The sequence below is a fragment of the Caretta caretta genome, chromosome 1 (genome assembly GCF_965140235.1).
Source record: "Caretta caretta isolate rCarCar2 chromosome 1, rCarCar1.hap1, whole genome shotgun sequence".
Classification (NCBI taxonomy): domain Eukaryota; kingdom Metazoa; phylum Chordata; order Testudines; family Cheloniidae; genus Caretta; species Caretta caretta.
The window spans coordinates 339,547,023-339,573,811 of NC_134206.1; the positions used below are offsets into that span (position 1 = coordinate 339,547,023).

Sequence of the window (26,789 nt, forward strand, 5' to 3'; positions counted from 1 at the left end):
AGTATTTAAAGTCAGAATGGTTATAAGAGAAATAAAGGTAAAATGCTTTCTAGAAGATAAAATTTAACAAGCTAGACTTGGTTCAAGATAAAATCCTTACTACATGTTCCCAGCAACATGGCTGACCAAATTCAGGGCTGGTTCCTTTGTCTTCTTGGGCGAAAGAGAGATGAATCAGGGTGTTTTTGCCCCTCACTTTTATAACCCAGTCACCCTTTGAAATGCATTTTCCTGAAGGTTATCCCTAAATAAAGTTCATTCCAGTTGTGAGGAAGGAGATATGGAATCTCATGGTGAAAGAGGTTCTAGGCTGTTGTTTGCTAAAATGTAGATCAAACTGTTTCTGCGCCCCTTTGTTGCCAAAGAATGGCTACTTGACAGGTGATTGCCAATCAACTTTGATGACACCTGGCTAGAGGCACCAACTTGTCCTTTGTCTTTGATAAACCAGTTTACCCACTCCAGATTTGTCTGGTAAACCCATTGTAGTCATAATTTCAGTTTATATTCATCTTAATATGCATTTCATACATACATTACAAAAGAATATTAATGATCAGTGTGTTATTAGTTTTAAAGGATATCTCAGTTTTATTAGTTTTATAGGATATTTTGCACAAAGATTATTACAATAATATGTAGGGTGTGAATACAGGGGTGCTTTTTGTCATAGTGAGCGAATGATAGAAGGGGGCGCCAAACTGGATGAGAGCTGATTCCCTAGACACAGCCATTAGGAGGTGCCCCAGTGGTGAGTGAACCCCGTTACACATCCCAAATATACCAAGAAATTTGTTATCTACAGCCAGGTCCTCAGACACCACAGAATATGCTGCGAGGAGAAAATCTGGGATATACATCTTAAAACTGCCTTCACCAAACAAGGACACTCTGCAGAGAAGCAGATCGGCTCATGGAACAGGCTACCTGAGTACTCTGAGAGAACCTGCTTCAATACATAAAAAAAACAACCCTCTGATCACACACCCCTAGTTGTCAACTACCACCCCACACTGAAACCCATACAGGGTATCATTAAACAATTACAACCCATATTTGATGGGGACCACGTCATGAAAGAAATCTTTCCTGAAACCCCTGTTCTGGCCTTAAAACAACCTCCCAGTCTTACAGAGCTCATCATCAGAAGCAAACTTCCCGTAGACCAGGATCCACCAACTCAAAGTGGCACCAGACCCTGCCAGAATAACCGACACAAAACCTCCAGATTTATCCCCAGTGCTGCAATGATCAATACCCCCCAAAACACACCTTTCAAAATCCATGGTCCTTCACATGTCTGTCACCTGTGGTGTACTTCATCCAGTTCACTAAATGCCCCAATAACAGTTATGGGTGGGTGAAACCAAACAATCACTACACTCTTGAATGAACTCACACAGAAAAATGATAGACAAACACATAACACCTGTCGAAGAACGCTTGTTACAAAACAAGCACGGCATATCTTATCTCTCAGTCCTTATCCTCAAAGGAAACCTGCACAACACCTTCAAAAGATGAGCCTGGGAGCTGAAATTCATAACTTTGCTAGGCACTAAAAATCACGGTCTGAATAAAGATTCTGAATTTATAGTTTATTACTACAATCTGTAATCCATGAACCCCCCTATTTTGATCTATGACTGAAGGGATGAACGGGCCACTTCAGTTTGAATGGTCCCTTAGAATATGTGTTAATTACTTTTGCTAAACTACCTGTTCCACCTCCTAGTTAGCTGACACTCTGAGTACCTTTTCCCTGACTGGAAGAAACTCTGTGTAAGCTTGAAAGCTTGTCTCTCTCTCAGCAACAGAAGTTGGTCCAATAAAAGTTATTGCCTCACCCATCTTGTCCTTCTAATATCCTGGGACCAACACGGCTACAACAACACTGCAAAGATAAATGATAGTATTCTAAGGACAATGAGTCATAAAAATACCATTTTTAAATAAATGGAGTGAAACTACATTTGCCATGGCTTACAGGAAATGGAGTACCATTCAGGCAATCAGAACGGCAGATAAGACAAATTTGCAAGCTGCTGTGAGGCTATAGGCAGACCTCTTACTAGGGTGACCAGATGTCCCGATTTTATAGGGACATTCCTGATTTTTGGGCCTTTTTCTTATCTATGCTCCTATTACCTCCCACCCCCTGTCCCAGGGGGTGGAGGGTAATACATTTCACATTTGCTGTCTGGTCACCCTACATGTTACGCCTATGTAAACTGACAAGGAATTACTTTAACACCAAAACCATGTGTGATATTTATGAACCGTTCCAGGGTGGTGGGTGTGAAACATCATTTCCGACCCAGCGAAGCAGCTGTCGATGGGCATTCGTGGGCTACAGCCTGCTTTAAGAACAGCCTCGTGGAAGGGGTGCTGAGCTGTTTCAACCACCCCGCTGTCTCCGCACCCTATATGGCCACCCCTGCAGCTGGCTCACCCAAGGGTGATAATTTTGATCCTGCTGCCGCTGTCTGGCAGCTCATCTCCCCCATCCCTAACCCCAGCCTCCTCCATCCTCACCCTGATTCTGCCTATCTGCCCCTGCCCTCACCTGTCTGGACTCCTCCCCCCCACACAACCTGGCCTCTGCATAAGCTCCGCCCACCCTTCCTCCCCCAGAGCAAGGAGGCAAGTAAGGGCGGGCAGGCAGACTGAGGGCAGCGGCTTCAGTAGACCTTAGTGAGCATGGGCTGATCGCGCACGCATGCGCAGGAGCAGCCATCGGCCCCGCCGGGCTCGGACAGTAAGTAACGCTACCCTTGAGGGAAGAGCTGGTGTGTGAGGCTCGGGCTGGGCCACGCCCCTCTGTGGGCGGGGCCCGGATCCGCCCCGCCCCGCCCCGCCCCGCCCCGCGCGGAGGAGCGCTCCGGGAGTTGGCTTGTGTGCCGGTCGGCTCCTGTCCGCGTCCCCGCTCCGGCCGCCGGCGTCATGCAGGAGGCCGCGTCCGCAGCCCGGCTGGGCACCATCCTACGGCACCTCTGCCCCCGGACCGGCGCAGCCGCCCTCGTATCCTTCCCGAGCCGGGCTGCGGGGTGGGGAGCCGCGGGGGGCAGCGGCAGAGCCCGGGCTGCCTCCTCCTTCCCTTCCCCCTATCCCCTCTTCCGTCCCCCCCTCCATCGGGCTGCCTCCCCCCTTCCCTTCCCCCCCCAACCCCTCTTCAGCGCGGGCTGCCTCCCCCCTTCCCTTCCCCCCCCAACCCCTCTTCAGCGCGGGCTGCCTCCCCCCTTCCCTTCCCTGCCCCCCCCACCCCCTCTTCAGCCCGGGCTGCCTCCTCCTTCCCTTCCCTTCCCCCCCCACCCCCTCTTCACCCCGGGCTGCCTCCTCCTTCCCTATCCCCTCTTCCCGTCCCCCCCATCCGGGCTGCCTCCCCCCCTTCCCTTCCCTTCCCCCCACCCCCTCTTCAGCGCGGGCTGCCTCCCCCCTTCCCTTCCCTTCCCCCCCCCCAACCCCTCTTCAGCGCGGGCTGCCTCCCCCCTTCCCTTCCCTTCCCCCCCCAACCCCTCTTCACCCCGGGCTGCCTCCTCCTTCCCTATCCCCTCTTCCCGTCCCCCCCATCCGGGCTGCCTCCCCCCCTTCCCTTCCCCCCACCCCCACCCCCTCTTCAGCGCGGGCTGCCTCCCCCGTTCCCTTCCCTGCCCCCCCCACCCCCTCTTCACCCCGGGCTGCCTCCTCCTTCCCTTCCCCCTATCCCCTCTTCCCGTCCCCCCCATCCGGGCTGCCTCCCCCCCTTCCCTTCCCTGCCCCCCACCCCCTCTTCAGCGCGGGCTGCCTCCCCCCTTCCCTTCCCTTCCCCCCCCAACCCCTCTTCAGCGCGGGCTGCCTCCCCCCTTCCCTTCCCTTCCCCCCCAACCCCTCTTCAGCGCGGGCTGCCTCCCCCCTTCCCTTCCCTTCCCTGCCCCCCCCACCCCCTCTTCAGCCCGGGCTGCCTCCTCCTTCCCTTCCCCCTATCCCCTCTTCCCGTCCCCCCCCATCCGGGCTGCCTCCCCCCCTTCCCTTCCCTTCCCCCCCCCACCTCCCACCCCCTCTTCAGCCCGGGCTGCCTCCTCCTTCCCTTCCCCCTATCCCCTCTTCCCGTCCCCCCCCCCCATCCGGGCTGCCTCCCCCCCTTCCCTTCCCTCCCCCCCTTCAGCGCGGGCTGCCTCCCCCCTTCCCTTCCCTGCCCCCCCACCCCCTCTTCAGCCCGGGCTGCCTCCTCCTTCGCTTCCCCCTATCCCCTCTTCCCGTCCCCCCCCATCCGGGCTGCCTCCCCCCCTTCCCTTCCCTTCCCTCCCCCACCCCCTCTTCAGCCCGGGCTGCCTCCCCCCTTCCCTTCCCTGCCCCCCACCCCCTCTTCAGCCCGGGCTGCCTCCTCCTTCCCTTCCCCCTATCTCCTCTTCCCGTCCCCCCCCATCCGGGCTGCCTCCCCCCCTTCCCTTCCCTTCCCTCCCCCCCCCTTCAGCCCGGGCTGCCTCCCCCCTTCCCTTCCCTCCCCCCCCCTTCAGCCCGGGCTGCCTCCCCCCTTCCCTGCCCCCCCCCACCCCCTCTTCAGCCCGGGCTGCCTCCTCCTTCCCTTCCCCCTATCCCCTCTTCCCGTCCCCCCCATCCGGGCTGCCTCCTCCTTCCCTTCCCCCTATCCCCTCTTCCCGTCCCCCCCCATCCGGGCTGCCTCCCCCCCGTTCCCTTCCCTTCCCTCCCCCACCCCCTCTTCAGCCCGGGCTGCCTCCCCCCTTCCCTTCCCTGCTCCCCACCCCCTCTTCAGCCCGGGCTGCCTCCTCCTTCCCTTCCCCCTATCCCCTCTTCCCGTCCCCCCCCATCCGGGCTGCCTCCCCCCCTTCCCCTCCCCCCCCTTCAGCCCGGGCTGCCTCCCCCCTTCCCTTCCCTGCCCGCCCCCACCCCCTCTTCAGCCCGGGCTGCCTCCTCCTTCGCTTCCCCCATCCCCTCTTCCCGTCCCCCCCCATCCGGGCTGCCTCCCCCCCTTCCCTTCCCTTCCCTCCCCCACCCCCTCTTCAGCCCGGGCTGCCTCCCCCCTTCCCTTCCCTGCCCCCCACCCCCTCTTCAGCCCGGGCTGCCTCCTCCTTCCCTTCCCCCTATCCCCTCTTCCCGTCCCCCCCCATCCGGGCTGCCTCCCCCCCTTCCCTTCCCTTCCCCACCCCCTCTTCAGCCCGGGCTGCCTCCTCCTTCCCTTCCCCCTATCCCCTCTTCCCGTCCCCCCCCATCCGGGCTGCCTCCCCCCTTCCCTTCCCTGCCCCCCCCACCCCCTCTTCAGCCCGGGCTGCCTCCCCCCTTCCCTTCCCTGCCCCCCCCCTTCAGCCCGGGCTGCCTCCCCCCTTCCCTTCCCTGCCCCCCCTCACCCTCTCTTCAGCCCGGGCTGCCTTCCCGATTGTGTCTCCCCCCCCACCCTTCTGCCCGAGTTGACTCCCCCTTGTGTGTGTGTCCCTACAGACACTGTCACTGTTTTGCCCTGTGATTGTATTAGACTGCTGGGTGCTGATCATTTCTCTTTCTGTGTACAGTGCTGAGCATGCTGAGGAGCTGGGTAAATAGCAGTGATTCTGCCACCCACTGCAGGCTGGTACCTTTGCCCTTACCCCTTGCAATCATCTCTCAGCAGTTGCTTGTTGCTTCAGAGAGTATTTTACAGGGAGGGGGGTGCTCGTTACCTTCCTCGTACACTCCCTTCCCTGTGCTTTCTTCCTGAAACTCCAGTCCTGTAGCTGCTGTTGGCCTTTGTTCCTGTTATGCTTTCCTAAGGGGCACACTGCAGCCTTACTGTTCCTTGGTGTGTTCCCCCGTTTGAAATGGGTTTGAAATTGAATTGGAATTGTTTTTTAAATGTTAGACATGAAAGGTCAGATTTTCAAAGGTGCTTTGCACCTATTTGTGCACAAAAATTGGATAGCCATGCAAAGGAGTTCCTGTTTTTGTGTACAGCTACCTGATTTGCTCACATATATGCTAGTTTATGCACACAAGTCTGGGGAAGAAAGAGGCTTGTACATGTTAGGTTTCAGAGTAACAGCCGTGTTAGTCTGTATTCGCAAAAAGAAAAGGAGTACTTGTAGCACCTTAGAGACTAACCAATTTATTTGAGCATGAGCTTTCGTGAGCTACAGCTCACTTCATCAGATGTATACCGTGGAAACTGCAGTTTCCACGGTATACATCTGATGAAGTGAGCTGTAGCTCACGAAAGCTCATGCTCAAATAAATTGGTTAGTCTCTAAGGTGCTACAAGTACTCCTTTTCTTTTTGTACATGTTAAGCTTTCTCCTATATTTCCAAGAGTTTGTGGGGGGCTAAATTCTGTGGTATTCAAATTTCATGGTGAATCTTAGACCATGCTGAGATATATGAGCTCAGCATGTGGAAACAAACACAAAAAGCTTATAGGTTATGTATGTTCTATACTTCTGAAAACTTCCTTTAAAAACATTTTAAAAGTTCACAGGAGGTGAATGGGACACTTAGAAGGTTGAAAAACACAAGGTATAGAGCAGAAATGGGATGAGAGAGAGCTTTTATAGTGGGTTTTTTTTTTTGTATGTACTACCTTTCAACTTACTGTCTCAAAGGACTGCATGAAGGCTATTAAGTAGTCTCCATTTTACAAGTATGGAAATTGAGGTACAGAAGAGTCATGTAACTCAGCGATTGTCAAATACTTTGTTTTTGCTGTAGTTTGGCTATAATGTGCAGTTAAATTCACAGCAAAAGTTGGGAGGTCAGAAGCATACTTTTGAGTAATAATCTGGTGAAAAGATAGTGATAGAGAAGGTCAGAAGTCTACAAATATCTGAAGGTTCTAAATACCAAGGGTAGATAGTAATTACTTAGGATGGCATATGAAAAATTTGATTAAATTAAGAATGGGAAATTTAAGCTGCATATCAGAAGAAACTTTCTGAGAGTGAGAAAGGAACAAATTCCTGATGAAAGGTCTAAAACTAGACATGCAAACATACTGTAGGGAAAGTTTTGCATCTGCTGAGTATAGATGGGGTGACCTAATGCTGTAGGTATTTTCCATTATTATTTTTATTATATTTTACATATTTTAGTGTCACCTAGAGGACTCAATCAGGTTTGAATACTATTGTGCTGGGCATTGTACAGAAATATAACAAATGGCAGTCTGCCCCAGAGAGTTTAAAATCTAAAAGATATGACCCAGCAGGTGAATTAGATAGATGAACAGGTGGGGGAAGTTGAGGCTAATGAAAATAAATAGGATGGGAGTGGCTGTGTGTGCAATTCTTTTCCATCTTAAACTTCTGTGGAGGATTTGAACATGGTTAAAAGGTTGCTTCTTGTTGTAGAAAATGGCATTCTCTTTTTTCAGAGTGATAGCAGTGTTAGTCTGTATCAGCAAAAATAAGGAGGAGTCCTTGTGTTAGAAACTAACAAATTTATTTGGGCATAAGCTTTCTTGTAGGTTAGAACCCATTTCATCAGATGCATGGAATGAAAACACAGGAGCAGGTATAAATACATGAAAGGATGGGGGTTGCTTTACCAAGTGTGAGGTCAGTCTAATGAGAGAAATCAATTAACAGCAGGATACCAAGGGAGGAAAAATCTCTTTTGAAGTGGTAAGAGAGAGGGCCATTACAGACAGTTGACCTGAAGGTGTGAGTAACAGTAGGGGGAAATTAAGTTTAGGTTTTGTAATGACCCAACCACTCCCAGTCTCTATTCAGGCCGAATGTGATGGTATCCAGTTTGCAAATTACACTTGCTAAAGCAACCCCCATCCTTTCATTTATTTATACCTGCTCCTGTGTTTTCATTCCATGCATCTGATGAAGTGGGTTCTAACCCACAAAAGCTTATGCTCAAATAAATTGGTTAGTCTCTAAGGTGCCACATGGACTCTTCCTTATTTTTTTTATTCCCTTCAAGATGGCAAAGCCTCTCTATAGTGACATCATACATCTCCAGGGTTATGAAAGATTCAGATAGCCCTGAGACCATCTAACCTAATTCTGAGCTGGTATTGGTGGACATGCAAATGTATACATGTCTTTTTTTGTGTAATAATCCTTTAGTTTGTACTCCTGGTGCCAAAGCACTTCAGGCTCTGGTCTTGCCAAATTTTATAAGTTAAGCAAGGCTGGTCTTTGTCAGCACTTGGATCAGAGACAACTATGAAAAATGCAGGTGCTGCATAAAGTGGTGTTAGTGATTTAGAAGGTGACACTTTTCCATCTGAGCTTTTTCTGAGTAAATGCTGCAGGAGGTGCTGTCTCTTCCCCCCTCTCCTCCCCCCACCCCCCAAAAAAAGGGTGTGAAACTCAGGTCCTGTCCAGGTGTGTTTGTTTAAAATTAATCCCACTTCATTTTTTTCTCATCGTAGAGAGGCAAACTCCTGGATAAATTCCCACTGAATGTTGCATTCTATGTGCCTAAATGGTTTTATATAGCACAGTGGTTCTCAAACTGTGATCCTTGAACTTTCCCTGGTGGTGTCCAGAGTGAGGTTTTCAAGGATAGAGACGATCCATGAGAAGAGTTCTCATGGGCACCTGAATTAAGAAGCTGGAGTACAATATTGTATACAAAAAATTTTATTTAGGAAATGCCCACTTACTACTGCCCTTGCAACTTTAATTCTGTCTGCTTGTGTGTCCAACCTTTGCACTGACTGAGGCAGGGGTTCTATGGAAAAATGTGAATCATATAATTCACTGCATCATAATGATACTACATAAGGGAGCAGAAGTAAGGTTGCATGGGGAAGCCTAAATTTGCCTTTTCTAACTTGAGTGCTTATCTCTGCAACCCAGATAACATTCTTCAAATGCAGGCTTTTTTTGTCTAATTTCATTGGTGTTTTTTTATTAAAGGAAAAAAGTAAAAAGAAATTTGTGTGTCCAACTGGAACTCTTGTGCCACTGTGCCCCGTGCCTCCCCCCAAACCCATCATGCATTATTAGCAGGGTTTGAGGCCTGAACTGTCAGCGCTGTGGCATAACCAATTTATTTGAGCATAAGCTTTCGTGAGCTACAGCTCACTTCATCGGATGCATCCAAAAGCTTATGCTCAAATAAATTGGTTAGTCTCTAAGGTGCCACAAGTACTCCTTTTCTTTTTGCAAATACAGACTAACACGGCTGTTACTCTGAAACCTGTCGCTGTGGCATAGAAATCTACCACTTGTTAGTCCTGTAGCTCTAGAAACAGGACAAGACCATTGCAGTCCATCTTCCCTTTAAGGTAGACGTACTTGTTCTGACTCTTTCTCCTCATCTGACTTCCCATCCCAGGAGGTGGGGGGCTCCTGCCTCATCTGGTGCCTTCAGAGGTAGGGATGGGCTGCTGGGGCCATATCCAGCATTTGAGATGGTTACTAGGGGTAGCCCAGCCGTGTACCCACTTGCTAGGTTGAACTGCCCCATGAGGTGATCGTGAAGGGAAGGATCAGATGCTTATGCCTTGTGCTTGGTCTGGAGAGTGTGATTGTGGGGGAGGGACAGCCTGGCCCATGTCATCCCCTGCTGCAACAGCTACTCCAGGTAAGGCATGTGCTGCTCTTTTGGTGATAGTGTGGTGTGGGCCCAGGGCTGTAGACTGTTTGTGTTCAGTTATTATTTTGACCTGCTGCCAGCATTTTCCTGAATCCCTTCCACAAGAAAAGGGGAAATGATGATTTTTAACAGTTCATAATTTTGCTTAATCTGAATGGAATTTCAGAAGAGGTGCTTCTCTTGCTTTTCCCCTGGCAGATTTCTAAATCCCGCTTCACACAATGGAGGTGTTAAAGCTTCCAAAACAAAGCTCCAAGGATTTTTTAAAACAATGGGAAGTGTTAGGCAACCTAAAGGAAGTTGCTCTCAGTGAAGAGCACTTGGGGAAACTAGGAATGAGAAGGTTTTATGAAGGTATCAATTATCAGAGATTCAAACAAAAAATATTGAAGTCTATAGTGTTAGATATTTGTTTATTCAGTTTAACATATGCATTTTCCATGAATAAAATATTCCTGAAGGGAAGTGGGGAGAAAAAGGTATTATGTACCTGGTCCTGTTGTTCAAATTAAAGATGAACATACCGTTTGTAGCTTCTTTGTTCTGTTCCATTTGATTTTGTATTTGAGAAGTTTATGTGCAGGGTCTAGAATTGGTATGGTTTGGGGGTTATTTGCATTAGTCTTTTACGGGATTGTCAAAGCCACACATAAGGTTGAAATTACCTAAGATTTGTTCTTCTCTTGGTATTTCAGTTCATAGATAGTTGCACCATCATGATAAATAATTTTGAGCACATAAATGGCTCCCTGAGGCATTAAAATACCTAACCAAGGTACAGCAGAACTTCCCAAATCCATACTTCACTATATGCACAAAAATATAATGATTTGTCTCTCAGCAGTGGTCCGATAAGCAGAAATGAAGCTGTAGTATCTCATTCAGTAGTATGTGAGGCTTGTTTTACAGGTTAAACTATACATCACAAAGTATTATCTTAACTAATTAAAGCTAAACTTGTTAAAATATCACAAATTTACTTCACCGTAATTAATCTTCATTGGATGCTCATAGAGGGCCCTATCGTGTGGAGTGCTAAGACCCCCTCATCTCATTTAAGTCATTGGGAGCTGAGGATGTTGAGCACCTCAGGATGGGGCTCTAAGATGCTGATCTGGCTCCTGTTGGGAGTTTTGCATTTACTTTAGCATATGCAGGATCAGGCCCTTGGTAATCTCTATTTTGAGTAGACAGTCTTGCAGCAAAGTACAGAAGGGGGAGTGGATTCTAGGGAAAAAATGGACAACAATCCAAAGCAAAATACATTTTTAATGATTGAACCTGGATTACAACAAAGTATGAGAGTCTGGAATTCCAAACCAACTTTTTTCCACTGAATGCATCCGATGAAGTGAGCTGTAGCTCACGAAAGCTTATGCTCAAATAAATTGGTTAGCCTCTAAGGTGCCACAAGTACTCCTTTTCTTTTTGCGAATACAGACTAACACGGCTGCTACTCTGAAACTTTAGATCTGATACTCAAGTTACTGTACTTTATTATTTGCCTTAATTTATACTGTAGACAGCATTTCCTACTTCAGCACAAATTGCTTCTGTTAAACACCCAGTGGAGTTTCAGTAAGTGACATTTTACCATCTTCTATTAAATTTGAAGATTTTTTCATCTGTATATAATCTTCATTCTTATTTCCATGTTTTCTAAAATTCACATGTTGATTAGAAGTCCTCATATAGTTTCAAATCTTGCAAGGACACTTTCTGAGCTGTTTCATTTGGCTTAATAAAGTAACTTAGAGCTTGATCTTGAAAATGTGAATAGTTTGACTTCAAGGGTCTGTTTACATAAGTACTGGTTCTATGAGTAAGAATATTGAAGATCAGACACTACCTTTTCACTCCCTCCTTTTGACAAGGTATAATTTTTGCCTCAAAATATGTTACATTTACAAATAGGAAAAACAATTGTGCTGAAGAATCATATAATGCATTGGATGTACTCAACAGGATTACAGTACAGGTGTATCTTGTGAAAGAGCTTATTTCCTCTACACATCTCCTTCTGGCATATTGTGTGCATCTTACCCTACAGCTCATTATGTTGTTCCACCCAAAACTGCAAATTTCTGAGGGCTGGGCCATTTCTATGTATTCAATATAAATTGTCATGGACATCTCTGGAGTTGTATACAAATATTAACTCATAGTAAAAATTACAGTAGGAATTATTTTTTCTACTGGAGATAAAAACTTCATGTTGAGAGAATAATTCTCTCCATTTTAATTATTTTTTCTGACTATTTGATGTTCACAGAGCAGATTGTAAGACCAATGTGTGTGGGGTGTTTGTTTTTTTTTGTTTGTTTTGTTTTTTTTGAGGCTTGTTCTAATCTACATTAACTACTGAGAGTCTGCAGATAATTGTTGACAGAAGAAAATTAAATAAATTCTGTTAACTTCGTACTCTTCCTTTCAGGTCACTGCTGAGAAAATTCTCATCAGATTGCTTTTTGTTTAGTCTTCTGTTTCTCCCCCGCCACGCAATGTGTACTTGTATAATTTCTCTTGTTTATCTTTGTAGTTACACCCTGGACAATAACATTTTAACTCCAGAGCAGAGGCACTTTTATGATGAAAATGGTTACCTGCTCATTAAAAACCTGGTTTCTGGTGAAGACATTGAGCGTTTCAGGTACAGAACAGCTGTTTGGCTAGACGCAATCATATTGATATTTAGTAATGCTGTGAGGCTTTTTGAAACAGTATGAACTTGGGTTCTCCTAAAATGGAAGCATTTTATTAACAAATAACTTATTGCTTCATTTAAACAAAATGTTTTGGTATAGTAAAATGGTAGAATGTGTTTTGAAATGGTTTTTAACTGTGTTTTCTAGAAATCAGTTTGCAAAGATCTGTAAAAAGGAGGTACAGGTGCCTGGTTTAATCATAATGAGGGATGTGGCCATTGCTAAATCGGAGTTTGTTCTGGATCAAAAAGCAGTTACTAAAGTACAGGATTTTCAGGAAGATGAAGAGCTCTTCAGATATTGTACCATGCCTCAGGTAAAAAGGGAAAACCCTGGTGTATGTTTTAAGTAATTGCCCATGAAAACTAAATGAAATCACTTCCTATAATTTTTCTTAAAACAACAAGAGGAATCTGTGTGAGTTCTCGGAATAACCAAATGAATTTTCATGTTTAGATATTTAGATGCAGCTTAATTTAAGGCATTGTACAGTTTAGAAAGCTTATGTTGATGTTCAAATAGCTTGAAGGAATTCTTGTGAATGTTTTTTGCTGTTCCTCACATTCCTCTCACGTGTATGTCCGTGGCAATGGATGATGGAGTATGGAAGTAATTTTTGGAAAATAAATTAGTCTGCTTGAAGTACAGTTGCTATATAAATAAATCCTCTCTTTGTAATCAGATTGTATTGCACATAGCAACCTAAAACCAGAAAATGTTGCTTCTGAAGGACGTTTATCTTGCTGACTAATTTGGAAAAGAACAGATAAATGCGCAGAATGTTATAGTTCTTCTGTCATTGCTCTAGTCAGGTATATGTGAGTTCACTTTTTCTTAGCCACTCCCATAGCAGCAGACACTGCAGCTAGGTCTACACTAGGAATGCTTTGCTGGTATAGCTATACTGGTATGCCAGACTCAGCAAAGTGTTCCTAGTGTAGATGCAATTTTATAGTGGCAAAACTCTTTTACATATTATTCCAACACTCTTCTCTCTTTCTCAGCTATGTCGATCATAAAGCACACCTCATCATATTCCTGACCAACATAGTTATGCAGGAAAAAGTTTGTAGTGTATACTTGGCCTGCATGATATGGTGATCAGTTTTGGTTTGACTGTAATATATATTGCAGCATAAACATCTAACTTTTTTTCTAATATATATTCTTCACCTTAGATCCTAAAATACGTTGAGTGCTTCACAGGGCCAAACATCATGGCCATGCACACGATGTTGATAAATAAACCTCCAGATTCTGGTAAGGGGCACTTGTGTGAGGAAGAATAAGGAATATGATTTTGTATAAAGGGGACATGGTCTAGTTTAAAAAACAAAGAAACCTCACAGAACAAACAATTTCTAAGACATTAAAAATGTTGCCCTATTTTGAAAATTGAATAAAATTCATTTTGACAAAGAAAATAAAGTAGGCTGTTTCGTTTTCTGGCTGTTAGGCTCCAATTCAGCAATGTACACATGCCTAACTTTAAGCATGTCAGTAGTCTCATGTGGTGAATGCATGGCTATTTGTAGGATCGAGCCCTTAGAAGCCGGGCTTTCAACAGCACTGAGTACTCAGCAGCTCTCATTGACCTCAATAGAACAGAATAGAGGAAGAGTGTCCTTCATCTATACGACATACTCTCTTTGGACTGAGAGTTTAGATATGTCAAATTTAGTTTGGACATGTAGATACTCGCCTCAGTGGAAGCTGTTGGGTGCTCTGAACTTTTTAATCTGGACATTTATTTAAGTGCCAAAATATGGATTTAGAAGTCCAACTTTTGGCTCCTGTTTTTGAAAATCTTGGCATTAAAACGTATGAGATAGTGAGGTTTGTAATACTTTAGATGAAGTAACGGTTTCTAAAGATACTTTTATTCTGGATACATTGATGGTTTCATAATATTCAGCTATATGCTACTTTTATTATTCACAATGATCTTGCTTTGTATTTTCAGCAGACATTGATTTATGTCAAAAGATTAAAATACTTAGTTCATGCATACCATCAACCCTCGCACCCCAGTTAAAAAATACAGAAGAGCTACAAAATGAGTTTAGAAACATAGTAGGAGATAGCCTTGGTCCATGTGGAATATTATTTAAACAGCACAAACTACAATTTAAAAGAAGTTAATAAAATTAATAAGCAGCAAAGGCAGAATACCCTGTTGGAAATGCAATGGATTTCAGTGTTTGTTCTGATGCCCCCTAAATACAGCTGTTCTTTTGTTCAAATGCAGAGCAAGACTAATTCTTGCAGCATGCCCTGACCCCTCAGTGAAATTGAACAGTGTTCAGTTTAAAATCTGAATCTCTGTTTAGTTTAAAAACATTTAATTTTTTTTTTCTGATTCAGACTCTTCTCTTTTTATTCCAGGCAAGAAGAGCTCTCGCCATCCCATGCATCAGGATTTGCACTACTTTCCATTCCGGCCTGCAGATCACATTGTGTGTGCCTGGACTGCCATGGAGCGGATAGATCGCAGCAATGGCTGCTTGGTTGTTTTGCCAGGAACACACAAGGGTTCCCTGAAGCAACACGATTACCCTGATTGGGAGGTAGATCTGCATGTGGGATTAATGCAGTATGCATTTTGGAGTTGGGGGAGGCGAGGGGATTTGTTTTTTGGCTCACAACAGAGTTGGTGAAAGTTAGTCAAGTTTTACAAGGCAATTATGAATATTCTTTTTCTTGGTCCGAGACATGAAAAGGTTTTGAAGTTTTTCCACGTCTAACCTCATGACAGTGTATGCTTACTCGGGCAGGGACTGACTTCCTCTGTATCTGGAAAGTGCTAGCTTGTTGTGGGTGCTTCTGCAATCAAAGTAGTAATGATTGTAATATGTGTGCTTCACATGAACCGTATGCAGCTGCACAAGCCAGCTGTTCACTAGGCTGACCTATCCAAGGTCAGTTCAGCAAACAGTAGAGCAATGGAAGGAGCCTACCCATATGCAAGTATTGAGAAGTCATTGTGATTGCTTAGTGACTCCCTGATGATGTTTCATGGTATTTAGGTGTTAGTGTCAGAGATTCTGTCCCTGGGGATAGAGAGGAGTTTGGCCACATATGAGCTATGCAGCTACATCTGGAGGGTTGAGGATATTCTCCCCAGCACTCCATTGTCACAATGTCTGGACAGACCATTAACCTCTGTCAAGCTGTGTCAAGGTTCCTTCCCCACTCTGAACTCTAGGGTACAGATGTGGGGACCTGCATGAAAGACCCCCTGAGCTTATTTGTACCAGCTTAGGTTAAAAACTTCTTCCCCAAGGTACAAACTTTGCCTTGGCCTTGAACCATATGCTGCCAAGCGTTTTAAACAAAGAACAGGGAAAGAGCCCACTTGGAGATGTCTTCCCCCAAGCCCTACACCCCCTTTCCTGGGGAAGGCTCGATAAGAATCCTCACCAGTTGGTACAGGTGAACACAGACCTGAACCCTTGGATCTTAAGAACAATGAAAAATCAATCAGGTTGTTAAAAGAAGAATTTTAATTAAAGAAAAAGTAAAAGAATCACCTCTGTAAAATCAGGATGGTAAATACCTTACAGGGTAATCAGATTAAAAACATAGAGAATCCCTCTAGGCAAAACCTTATGCTACAAAAAGACACAGTTTATTTTACTAACCATTAAACAAAAGAAAATTTTAATGCATGTTCTAGCTAGATTACTTACTAACTTTACAGGAGTTGTAAGGCTGCATTCCTGATCTGTTCCTGTCAAAAGCATCAAACAGACACACACCCCTTTGTTCCCCCCCCCTCCAGATATGAAAGTATCTTGTCCCCTTATTGGTCATTTTGGGTCAGGTGCCAGTGAGGTTATCTTAGCATAACCCTTTACAGGTGAAAGGGTTTTGCCTCTGGCCAGGAGGGATTTTATAGCACTGTATACAGACAAGTAGTTACCCTTCCCTTTATATTTATGACACGCTGTTTAGCAGATATGGATGCAGTGTTTGCTCCCAGGATATTAGAGAGAGAAGGTGGGTGAGGTAATATACTTTATTGGATCAACTTCTGCTGGTGGAAGAGACAAGCTTTCGAGCTTACACAGAGCAGTGTAAGCTCAAAAGCTTGTTTCTCTCACCAACAGAAGTTGATCCAATAAAGTATATTACCTCACCCACCTTGTCTAGCATATACAAAAGAATCTAGGGCCTAAAAGGCTCTGTAAGTACATGTTTATCTTCCTCAGGCAATTGGGACCTGTCAAGGTTCCTCCCCCACTCTGAACTCTAGGGTACAGATGTGGGGACCTGCATGAAAAACCTCCTAAGCTTATCTTTACCAGCTTAGGTCAAAACTTCCCCAAGGTACAAAATATTCCACCCTTTGTCCTTGCCGCTACCACCACCAAACTAATACTGGTTACTGGGGAAGAGCTGTTTGGACGCGTCTTTCCCCCCAAAATACTTCCCAAAACCTTGCACCCCACTTCCTGGACAAGGTTTGGTAAAAAGCCTCACCAATTTGCCTAGGTGACTACAGACCCAGACCCTTGGATCTGAGAACAATGAACAATCCTCCCAACACTTGCACCCCCCCTTTCCTGGGAAATGTTGGATAAAAAGCCTCACCAATTTGCATAGGTGACCACAGACCCAAACCCTTGGATCTGAGAACAATGAAAAAGCATTGTTTTCTTACAAGAAGACTTTTAATAAAAATAGAAGTAAATAGAAATAAAGAAATCCCCCCTGTAAAATCAGGATGGTAGATATCTTACAGGGTAATTAGATTCAAAAACATAGAGAACCCCTCTAGGCAAAACCTTAAGTTACAAAAAAGATACACAGACAGAAATAGTTATTCTATTCAGCACAATTCTTTTCTCAGCCATTTAAAGAAATCATAATCTAACCCATACCTAGCTAGATTACTTACTAAAAGTTCTAAGACTCCATTCCTGGTCTATCCCCGGCAGAAAACAGCATATAGACAGACACACGGACCCTTTGTTTGTCTCCCTCCTCCCAGCTTTTGAAAGTATCTTGTCTCTTCATTGGTCATTTTGGTCAGGTGCCAGCGAGGTTACCTTTAGCTTCTTAACCCTTTACAGGTGAGAGGAGCTTTCCCCTGGCCAGGAGGGATTTCAAAGGGGTTTACCCTTCCCTTTATATTTATGACAGGACCACACATCTATTTCATATGCATGTACTATTTTTGTATCTTAGCAGTGTGCATCTCTCATTAGGGTGATGTACAAGCTGAAGTTTGAAAATTAAGCTTTTTTTCTTATCTGAGTAATGTTCTTGAATAGAACATTTTCTCAAAGCAAAAAGTTGTTTTCTCATTTAGTATAAATAAAAAGAGACCAAATGAACTTTAGCAGACTTTTCCTGTTGTGCGCACACGCTATCCTTTGGCTGGAATTTTTCATGGCTTCTATTCAAACCAAAGTCATAGCCTTTGAAATCTGGGAGAGTGCTCCCTTAACAACAGTGTCCTTACCTTAGTATAAGACTCTAGTACTGGACATCATTCATTTCTGGATCAATGCCCTTTTTGGAAACTTGAACACAAATCCACCAGAGTTCTCTGTGGTGGGTCAGGAACTCTGAATTACATGGTGCATTGCTACATTTCAGACACACATTGTGCGCGTGTGCATGTACGAGCCTTTTCCATCACACTGACCGCTCATTCCAATCTGTTCTTTTAAAACAGAAAACAAACAATATGGAATCAAATATAGTTGTATGAAGTGAACATTTCAGAGGGACTAGTAAGCTGCTTATAGCTCAAAAGAAAGCAAATTAAGAAAGTGCAAAGTGAGTGTCATGTAAGACTAGAATCTTTTGTTTTTTTTCAAGGAATTCAGATTCAGATATTGGAATCTGAAAAGCAGCAGGTACATTCTGACTCATCGGCTATGTCTACATTGCAATTAAAAAGCCATGGCTGTTTAATTGTGGTGTAGATGTTCTGACTTGGGCTGGGACTCTCCCACCTTGCAGGGTCTTAGAGCCTGGCCTCCAGCCCAAGCTCAAATGTCTACACCACAGTTAAGCAGCCCGTTAGGCCGAGCCTCTGGGGCCCAAGTCAGCTGGCATGGGCCAGCAATCGGTTTTTAAATGCAGTGCAGACATACCCTTAGCAGCTGAGCTAGATTTGGGCTTTTAGGGGTGAGAAGACTCAAAGGCGAATAGGCAGACTCTTAGGCAGGCATATTGCATACTTTGGATTGTTAGCTGAAAGAAAGCTGAACAGTGCAGATTTTTGTCTACATTAAGACAGTAGTTTTAATAATTATCCCATGATGTAAATTCTGTGTTTTTAGGGTGGTGTTAACAAGATGTACCATGGGGTGCGTGATTACAACAAAAACCTTCCCAGGGTTCACCTTGTTATGGAGAAGGGAGACACAGTATTTTTCCATCCCTTGTTGATTCATGGCTCTGGAATGAACAGAACTCAAGGCTTCCGGAAGGTAGGAAACCATTTCAAGTTACAGCCATTGAACATGTTTTAAAACAGATTGCATAACACTTAAGACTCCCTCCAAATTTATGGAGACTTTATAGTCTCTTGCATATGAAATAGATTTTTGTAATCTTATTTTTTGTTTTGGTTTTATAGATTTCTGATGTAATTTTGATGTAATGATACTTGATCTTGGATAATTAGTTTTGGAAAAATTATATAACCCTGAGTTAGATTTCTTGGTAGGTGTATGTTGCAGCTCTGACTCAAGGAAGTGTTTAAGCATGCGCATTCCTTAATCGGACCTTAAACATGTTGGTGGACAGTTTTGGATTCTTGTTTTTTGCTTCTGCACAAGGTCTCTTCCTCTGTTCTGACTAGCTGTGAATGAAATTTGTCATTCTCTTTTCTGAGCACCAGAGGCCACTGTAATCTGATTATTAACAACATAATTTAATTATGAATTACCTGTATACATGGCATAGCACTTTACAGAAAAAGTAAATGGAGTTCACCACTCCACTCTAAGGGCATGTCGATGCTTACCAGGGATCAATGCACCGGGGGTTGATTTAGTGGGTCTAGTGAAGACCCGCTAAATCAACAACAGAGCGCTCTCTTGTCGACTCACCTTACTCTCCTCATTCCAGTGGAGTACCGAAGTCGATGGGAGAGCGTCTCCTGTAGACCCAGTGCGGTGTAGACGCTGCAGTAAGTCGACCTGACCTACGTCAACTCCCAGCTACCTTAAGCTGAGGTCGACTTACCCCTGTAGTGTAGACAAGGCCTAACTGAGAGTAGAATCAGACAAAGAACTTACAAAGAAGGGCCTGATCGTGCATCTCTCACTGCTGGACTTGGTGGTAGTAGTCTCCTTGTACTAGATTCTCGTCTTGTGTACATCAGCATAGCTATACTAAAGACAGTGGGATTGTGCTGATGTACACTAGCTGAGAATCAGGCCCATTGACTTCCATTTTAGTAAAATGGAGCAATAGTTATAAATTGTTTTGTTTTTATAAAAACCTAGTGTTATGAGGATTCTTGTTTAACACCTTCCAGTAGCCTCCTACAGGGCTAAATAAGAAGGAAGAGTAATATGCAATGTTATAGCTGTGTTGATCCCATAATAATAAAGAGATGGTGAGTGAAGCAGTATCTTTTATTGAACCAACTTCTGTTGGGGTGAGAGAGAAAAGTTTGAACTTACACAGAGCATAAAACTATCACTACTCCAATTCCATCAGCAGCATAGAAACTTGGGTTTTCCTTGGAGGTCTCTTATCCAAATACCCATCCAACACAATTCTGTGTAAGTTTATGAGATCTGATGAGATCAACACACAAGATTGCGTAACTATATGGAAAAAAGCAGTTCACTTTGCCAGTGCGCTTTGTGTTTTCCTTGTTTCTTCCCCCCCCCCCCAGTCCAGCTTTCCTTCTACTTAAACTTTCAGAGAAATCATAGTCCTGTCTTTATCATGTGCGATATCATAAAATGGGTGCTTTGATCTCACCATATGAGCGAGGAGAAGATGGAGAAAGTGATTCATTAAGCTTACGTTATTGTGCAAGTTTTCTGTGTGAATCTGTGGCAAAATTTTTTCCAAGTGAACATTTCCAAAAGCATGAGAAACAGAAAATATTCAAATTTGGTTACAATGGTGATATTTGCATTTAAGATAGTGGCGTGTTAATACATGTCACTGATCAACAATTCTTGACTTAACAGCTATATTGTGATTTATTCCTGACTTTCTTCATGCAGGCGATATCTTGTCACTATGCTAGTGCAGGTTGCCACTATATTGATGTCAAGGGCACTAGTCAAGAAAACATTGAGAAAGAAGTTGTAGAAATTGCACAAAGAAAATATGGTGGGAGCACGCCTATCACGCTGAAGGTAAGCTTAAGTGTCCTGCAACAGTATATTTCACACTAACCCTATTTACACAGCAAAAGGTTAGTTACATTTTACTTTTATAAGTATCTCTTTACTGCTGCTTGTGAGAGTTTGTGCTTTTTATAATTAAATTCATAAGCAATTTTAATTGCATCAACCCATCCGATCATATATAACACTGTGGGTTTATGTAGGACTGATCCTGGGTCTAAGCAGATACTTATCTGAGGGGAAAAAAAATCTTGATTTTCTTTGGAAGACAGTTGTTATGGTGGCTGGCAGATTTAGTTGTTCTTCATCACGCCTTTCATTAAAGCACCTCTCTTTAACTGGTTTAACTGTTTTGTGTGGAATGGCAGAGCTACCTTGGGAGATGATAGGGATAGTGCTAATGAGATGACCCAGTATATGGCAGTGTGGATACAGGTTTCATATTGCTAGCCACACTCTTCCTTCTAAGATTAATGGTGTGGGTGAATATCTAAAAATAAACTTAAAAGTTTTTCTCAGTTACATGTGGACTGCACAGAATGGACATTAGCAGCTGGAAGGTACTTGCCCTCCTAATTTGCAGATGCAATTTTTTTGTACTCGTTAGCAATAGGCTGAATGCTACTATGTTCAGAACAATAAGATTAGGGCATGATTATAGGATTAGGGCAAAATTCTGTCTTTAGATAATGGGTGCGACTCCTGTTTGAAATCAGTACCTATACCCATATATCTGATGGTAAATGTTAGGGAGCTTATTCCTTCACCCACTTACTTCCCTGGTCCTTCTCGCATGAACAGAGAGCAACAATACCCGAAGTCCAAAGGTGCAAACAATTCGATGTTTATTGGGGTGAACTTCCAGCAAGCATGATTCCAGTTTCCTTAGTGTCCTCCTTCCCAGCTCTGACACCACAGAGCCTTAGACCTGTGTCCCTGTTCCCATTCCTACCCTTAGCCAAACATGCTTCCAACTTCCTTACTCCCATTCCCTGTTCCCATTTCCCCCTTTAGCAAAACATGATTCCAATTTTCTTACCCCCATTCCCTGCTCCCATTTCCCTCACCCACATGCCCATGCCCACCCACACCCAGTCACTTCCTCATTGACTACAGATTATATAGTAAAACTTGAGTTCTGCTTAGCTATACCTTAACCAATCATTTTCCTGAAATTTAACTAACCAATCCTAACATATTGTAACATGATTATGTAACCAATTATATCCCACCACCTTAATTAGTTTACACCCAGCAAAATTAATTATACAGCAGACAGGAACAATCACAGAACCAGACAGAGATTATACAGACAAACAACAGTAAAGTGGGAACTATAATGACAAAACAATACAGAAGTGAGGATTTCACATCCCAGCTATTGATAAGTGAGTTCTTGCCAGACAGGATGCTATCAAACTAAGTTTCCTTTTACATTTTCTAGGCACTTCCCTTTCTCTGGAGGTGATAGGAACTATCAGGACAGGATTGTATTCCTAACAGCCGAATAGCACCTTATTTCAGTGTGACTAGTTTGGAATGTGAGGATGTGACTGTTTGCTTCCCAGCTTATGGCTGCCTCTGCTGCTTAGCCAAAGGCCTTAGCCTAAGAACAGGGCCTCAGACTGTCACAGTAAGAGAAGGCTCTTACACCAGCAGACAGTGATTTTGATTCTTTCTTTTATACCTCTATCACTAGCCAAGTGATAAGAATACACCTAAATTCTTAGAGTATAGGCCTTTACAGACAGGCCTGAATATCTATATCCTAACAGTAAACATTGACTCATTTTAATATAATCCAGTAGTAATCACTTAAACTTGTGGCGTTTTGAGGGAGTGGATGCATGGGAGGTGTTCCTTTTGTGCTCTGATCCATTCCAAAAATAATGAATGCAGCAAGTTCTTCTCAAATCCGCAGCATAAAAATCTGGTTTCTACAGTGGGGTGACAACTGGAGGGGGTTAAATCCAACTATCACTTGGGTTTTGGTGCCACCTAATCTTCCAAACTCAGATCTACTGCATTTTTCAACCACCAATCAATATAGTATCTGGAGGTTAGATTTAAAATAAATATGTTTAGGCACCTAGTGGACTTTTCAAAAGCTGCTAACTCCTATTAGAAATCAATGGGACTTAGACAGAAAGGTGCTTTTAAAAATCTCACTAGGTGCCTTTCTGCATCTTGAGGCCCCTAAGTATCTAAGGACAGATTTTTAAATATATTTATCAGCAAAACATAAGTCTGCTTTGCCTATGACTCCTGCATTGCTAGTTATACACTAATATTTTGAGTGTTAATGTAAGCAATGTTGCTTGTTTAAATGAGCATTTTCTACAGTTTGCTTGCTTACACTGATAACACTTTACTTCTAAATTAGCTCTGTGCATTTCACCGTTACTCCTGGGGGAATTCTGCACCACTGCGCAGGCACAGAATTCATATGATCCGCAGATTTCTTTGCTTCCTCACAGAAAAATGGGGAAGCAACAAAATCTGCAGGTGACATGTGCCCCTTCCCTGGCAAACCAGGCGCATCTGTTTGAGCGCCTGGAGCAGCCGGCAAAGGTGTAATGGCAGGGCGTGGGGATGTGTGTGCGCTGGGCGTGTGTGGGAAAACATTAATCAGTGCCGGGGGTGGGGTTGTGTGTGCAAGTGAGACGGACTCTGTCCCTCTCACGCATCCGGCATGGAGGAATAGGGCTTTTGGGCTTGAGGCAGGCTCTGTCCCCTGAGAGAGAGCAGAAATGTAGCAGCCTGCCTACGTAGGTGTTAATGATCCTATTGTTAGTTAATTGTTCCCATTCTTACTCAATTCCCCCAGGAGCATAAAACACATGTAAACGTTTTAAGGCTCCTTTACATTGCCAGAGTGGTGTAAAGGAGCCTTATTGTAAACATCGTCAGGGAATCCTCAGCTAGGAAGATCTATGTTTAGGTTGGATATTAGGAAAAACTTTTTCACTAAGAGGGTGGTGAAACACTGGAATGCGTTACCTAGGGAGGTGGTAGAATCTCCTTCCTTAGAGGTTTTTAAGGTCAGGCTTGACAGAGCCCTGGCTGGGATGATTTAGTTGGGGATTGGTCCTGCTTTGAGCAGGGGGTTTGACTCGATGACCTCCTGAGGTCCCTTCCCACCCTGATATTCTATGACTCTGTGATTCTGTGTGCTTTCTTGCTTTTTTTCCTGTGCCAGTGTCACCCTGGTTGCAACTCAGGATCAATTTTACTTACCCATTTTAAAAAAAAAAGAAAAAAGACTGAGGGCAAATAACATTTATCAGGCAGTCAGTAACATGTCAGGACAATCAGCACTTCCCAAAGTAGCCAGTCAGGATTATAACTGGAATGCAGGGTATGGGTTACCAAGTATTTGTAAATTAACTTTCATGTGTTTAGGAAATACTGGGTGGTTATTGTGACTATTTCCTGTATTGTAGTTTTAAATAAATTACCAAAATAATTGAAACTGGTGTGATTATACTGCATTATTTTGACAAATTAAATATAAAAATTCTGCAATTTTTTGGCACAGAATTCCCCCAGGAGTACATCATACTTTGTCTGTTTTAATCAGATTTTAAACTTTCTCTGAAGAATGCTTAGCACTTATTTTTAATCTTCAAAGCATTTACAGGCATGAACTAACTAATCCACGCAGCACCCTCCATTCCCATACAGAAGCTGAGGTAGAGAGGTTGCGTGACTCGCCCAGGGCAAGAGCGAGTTGCTATCAGAACTGCAGTTGAAGCTGACTTAATAGCTCAGTTCTGTGCTCAGCCTCAGCCCATTGCTCATCCCCCATGCTATCTTGTCAGTTGGCACCACTGTGACTCTTCGCTATCACAAAGCGATCACGATAAACAATGAAAAGTGTGCAAGTTCCTATTTGTGGTTGATATTGGTCCACTGAATTCTGTTTTAAATCTGTTCCCTCCCTGCTTTCTGTGTGGTGCATAAATAGTAGCATTGCATGCCTACATAATGTTCTTTGCCAGCTGTAGATGGACTCTGAGAAATCCAGTGTGCTTCTTGAATTGTAGAGAAGATAGGAGCAATTGAAAATGCATTAAGGAGGCATAATATAATGTGTACAAGACAATGAGAAGGAATGTTTATTTTTCCCTGTCATCTGGCTTGCTCTGTTTGCAATATAAGGATGATGCTAGCCAGGCACACTATTTTTAAATGACAGCTTTTTGGTTTTGGTTCAGTAATTTCAGTGTAGTGCTGTTTATGTATCTTTTCCTGTTGCTGCCTTTCTTGATTGCCTTTTATGCATCATGCAATTCATATAAATCTTACAAATGAATTCATCTTTTTGGTGATCTTCAATATTTTTCTTTGACTTTACCATTTGTTGCATTATAATGTATTAACATGTTCAGAGCCTATGGATTTGAAGGGAAGATCAATAATTCTGTTGATACTGTACTTTGGTGTTTTTTAAAATATGTAAGTAAGAGAAAATAACTTCTGCTTTATTCAGAAGTAAACATTGTGCCTTGGTTTATTTAATAAGCTCTTCTTTCTTTGCTCTTTTTTTTTTAGGATACTTGGATGGTACGAGGGCGGCTTGTAAAAGGAGAAAGAACTAATCTTTAGAACAGTTTTTGAATGGCAGAGTTAGAAAAATGTGTACCTGAGTATTGTGTTCCCTGATCAGAAACCATGGTCCTCACAAATTTGCATTGCATTTGTTAGAATTTATCCAAATATTGCACCGAACGTTCATTTACAACAAATTAGTCATACAAAATATTGTAATATGAATGTACTGAAGTTTAACAAATTTAGCTAATATATACTTGGCATATTTTTAACCTGTTAACTACAGTAAAGACTTCTATTTTTGTAATTTTAAAAATCATTTGTTTTAAAATCCACTGCTTATGAAATGGATGAGAAATCCCATCAAATCAGCTCTTTAAATACTCAACACTGTTACTTAAGAACCAATTTGGATTCAGATAGGTCTATCCTGGTGTAATTTTTGGCTGCTATTAAAGTAACTCTTTTATGCTAACTCATGGCTATAGTGAGTCTAACTCTGGGTGGAAAAGACCAGTTGCATCATCTAGCCCTTTACCTTAGCTGGAGCATGACTGTGTATTTTCTAGTCCTTTGTCCAGTTTATTAAATGTCTGAAGCGATTGTGCTTTTACCAGTTCCTTTGGGAGGCTATTGTGGAATCTAATAGATCTCACTGCCAAGAAGTCTTTCCTAATATTTAACCTATATTCCCCCTCTTTAATTTTCTATAATTACTCCCTGTCTTCCTAAATAATTCTTCTCTCCTTTTTACTTATGCTTCAAATAATAAGTGTGTGTGTGTAAAATTCACAGTAACTATCATGTACTGTATTGAAATGAACACAATTTGGAGAAAAATGTCCTCTACCTCTTAAAGACATGTAATATTCTGATCAGAAGCAAAGTAATTTTAACTGTGGTGTGGTAGTCACTGTGACAGTGGTTATCTCTGTGGACAGTGAATTCATTTGAAACTAGTTGTGTGGGATTGAGTAATTTATCTTTAACCTTACTTGCATCCTTTCCCATTTTTAAACAGAGGAGGGGTTTCCTCTTTTTACTCTGGCATCTGTAGGGGTAGACTTGGTAGTTGACTCCAGTGCAGGAAAATTATACAGAATGAAAGAAAATAAATATATTAAATAAAAATGGGAAGAATGGGGATGCTCATTATAATTATCATGGGGCATAATATCTGGTGTTTTGAAATGCAGTTTTTTAAATCATTGTTTTGTTTCAAAAATAAAAATGTTTTTGAAATACAGATTAAACTAGAGCAAAAACCAAGTATGGGCGCATTGTATTTTTACATATTAGTCTGGTGACAGATGTTATAGAAAACCCTTATGACAGAAAGATTGTGGGTTGTGGTGATTGATGATCCTGTCAATTTCATGATCCTTTTAACAGGTAGCCTTAAAACTATTCCATAAATAGTTAAAATATGCTTAACCTGAAAACCTGGAGATCATTTTTCTGTGGCATCTTTGTGCCTGATGGAAAGCCCACTGAATTTCTCTCGCGGAGCCCTCTTCAATTAATTGAAGTCTTTCTGGTGACTTCTGTAGGCTTTGGATCAGGCCTTTTCTAACTACCTTCATGGGATCTTTGTGATGACATCTGACAGGAACACCTTAAAGACAAGATTCACTAGCATACTTGATTCTTTAGGGCTTTGTGCATGTAACTTAGCTGA

At 43.2% G+C, this 26,789-nt stretch overlaps 1 protein-coding gene across 2 annotated transcripts; it reads left to right on the forward strand.

The window, feature by feature from the left end:
• The first annotated feature begins 2,743 nt into the window (after positions 1 to 2,743).
• PHYH (phytanoyl-CoA 2-hydroxylase) lies at positions 2,744 to 26,380 on the forward strand. Of its 2 annotated transcripts, XM_048836572.2 has the most exons (9): positions 2,754 to 3,021; positions 11,042 to 11,097; positions 12,059 to 12,169; positions 12,372 to 12,540; positions 13,403 to 13,484; positions 14,610 to 14,791; positions 18,521 to 18,670; positions 20,432 to 20,566; positions 25,112 to 26,380. In XM_048836572.2, exons 1-9 carry the CDS (start codon positions 2,944 to 2,946, stop codon positions 25,163 to 25,165), a joined length of 1,017 nt encoding a protein of 338 aa, XP_048692529.2. In that variant the 5' UTR covers positions 2,754 to 2,943; the 3' UTR covers positions 25,166 to 26,380. The 2 variants fall into 2 exon arrangements, with proteins under 2 accessions (XP_074980642.1, XP_048692529.2); XM_075124541.1 differs by lacking the exon at positions 18,521 to 18,670 and having other exon boundaries at positions 2,744 to 3,021.
• Positions 26,381 to 26,789: the final 409 nt, after the last annotated feature.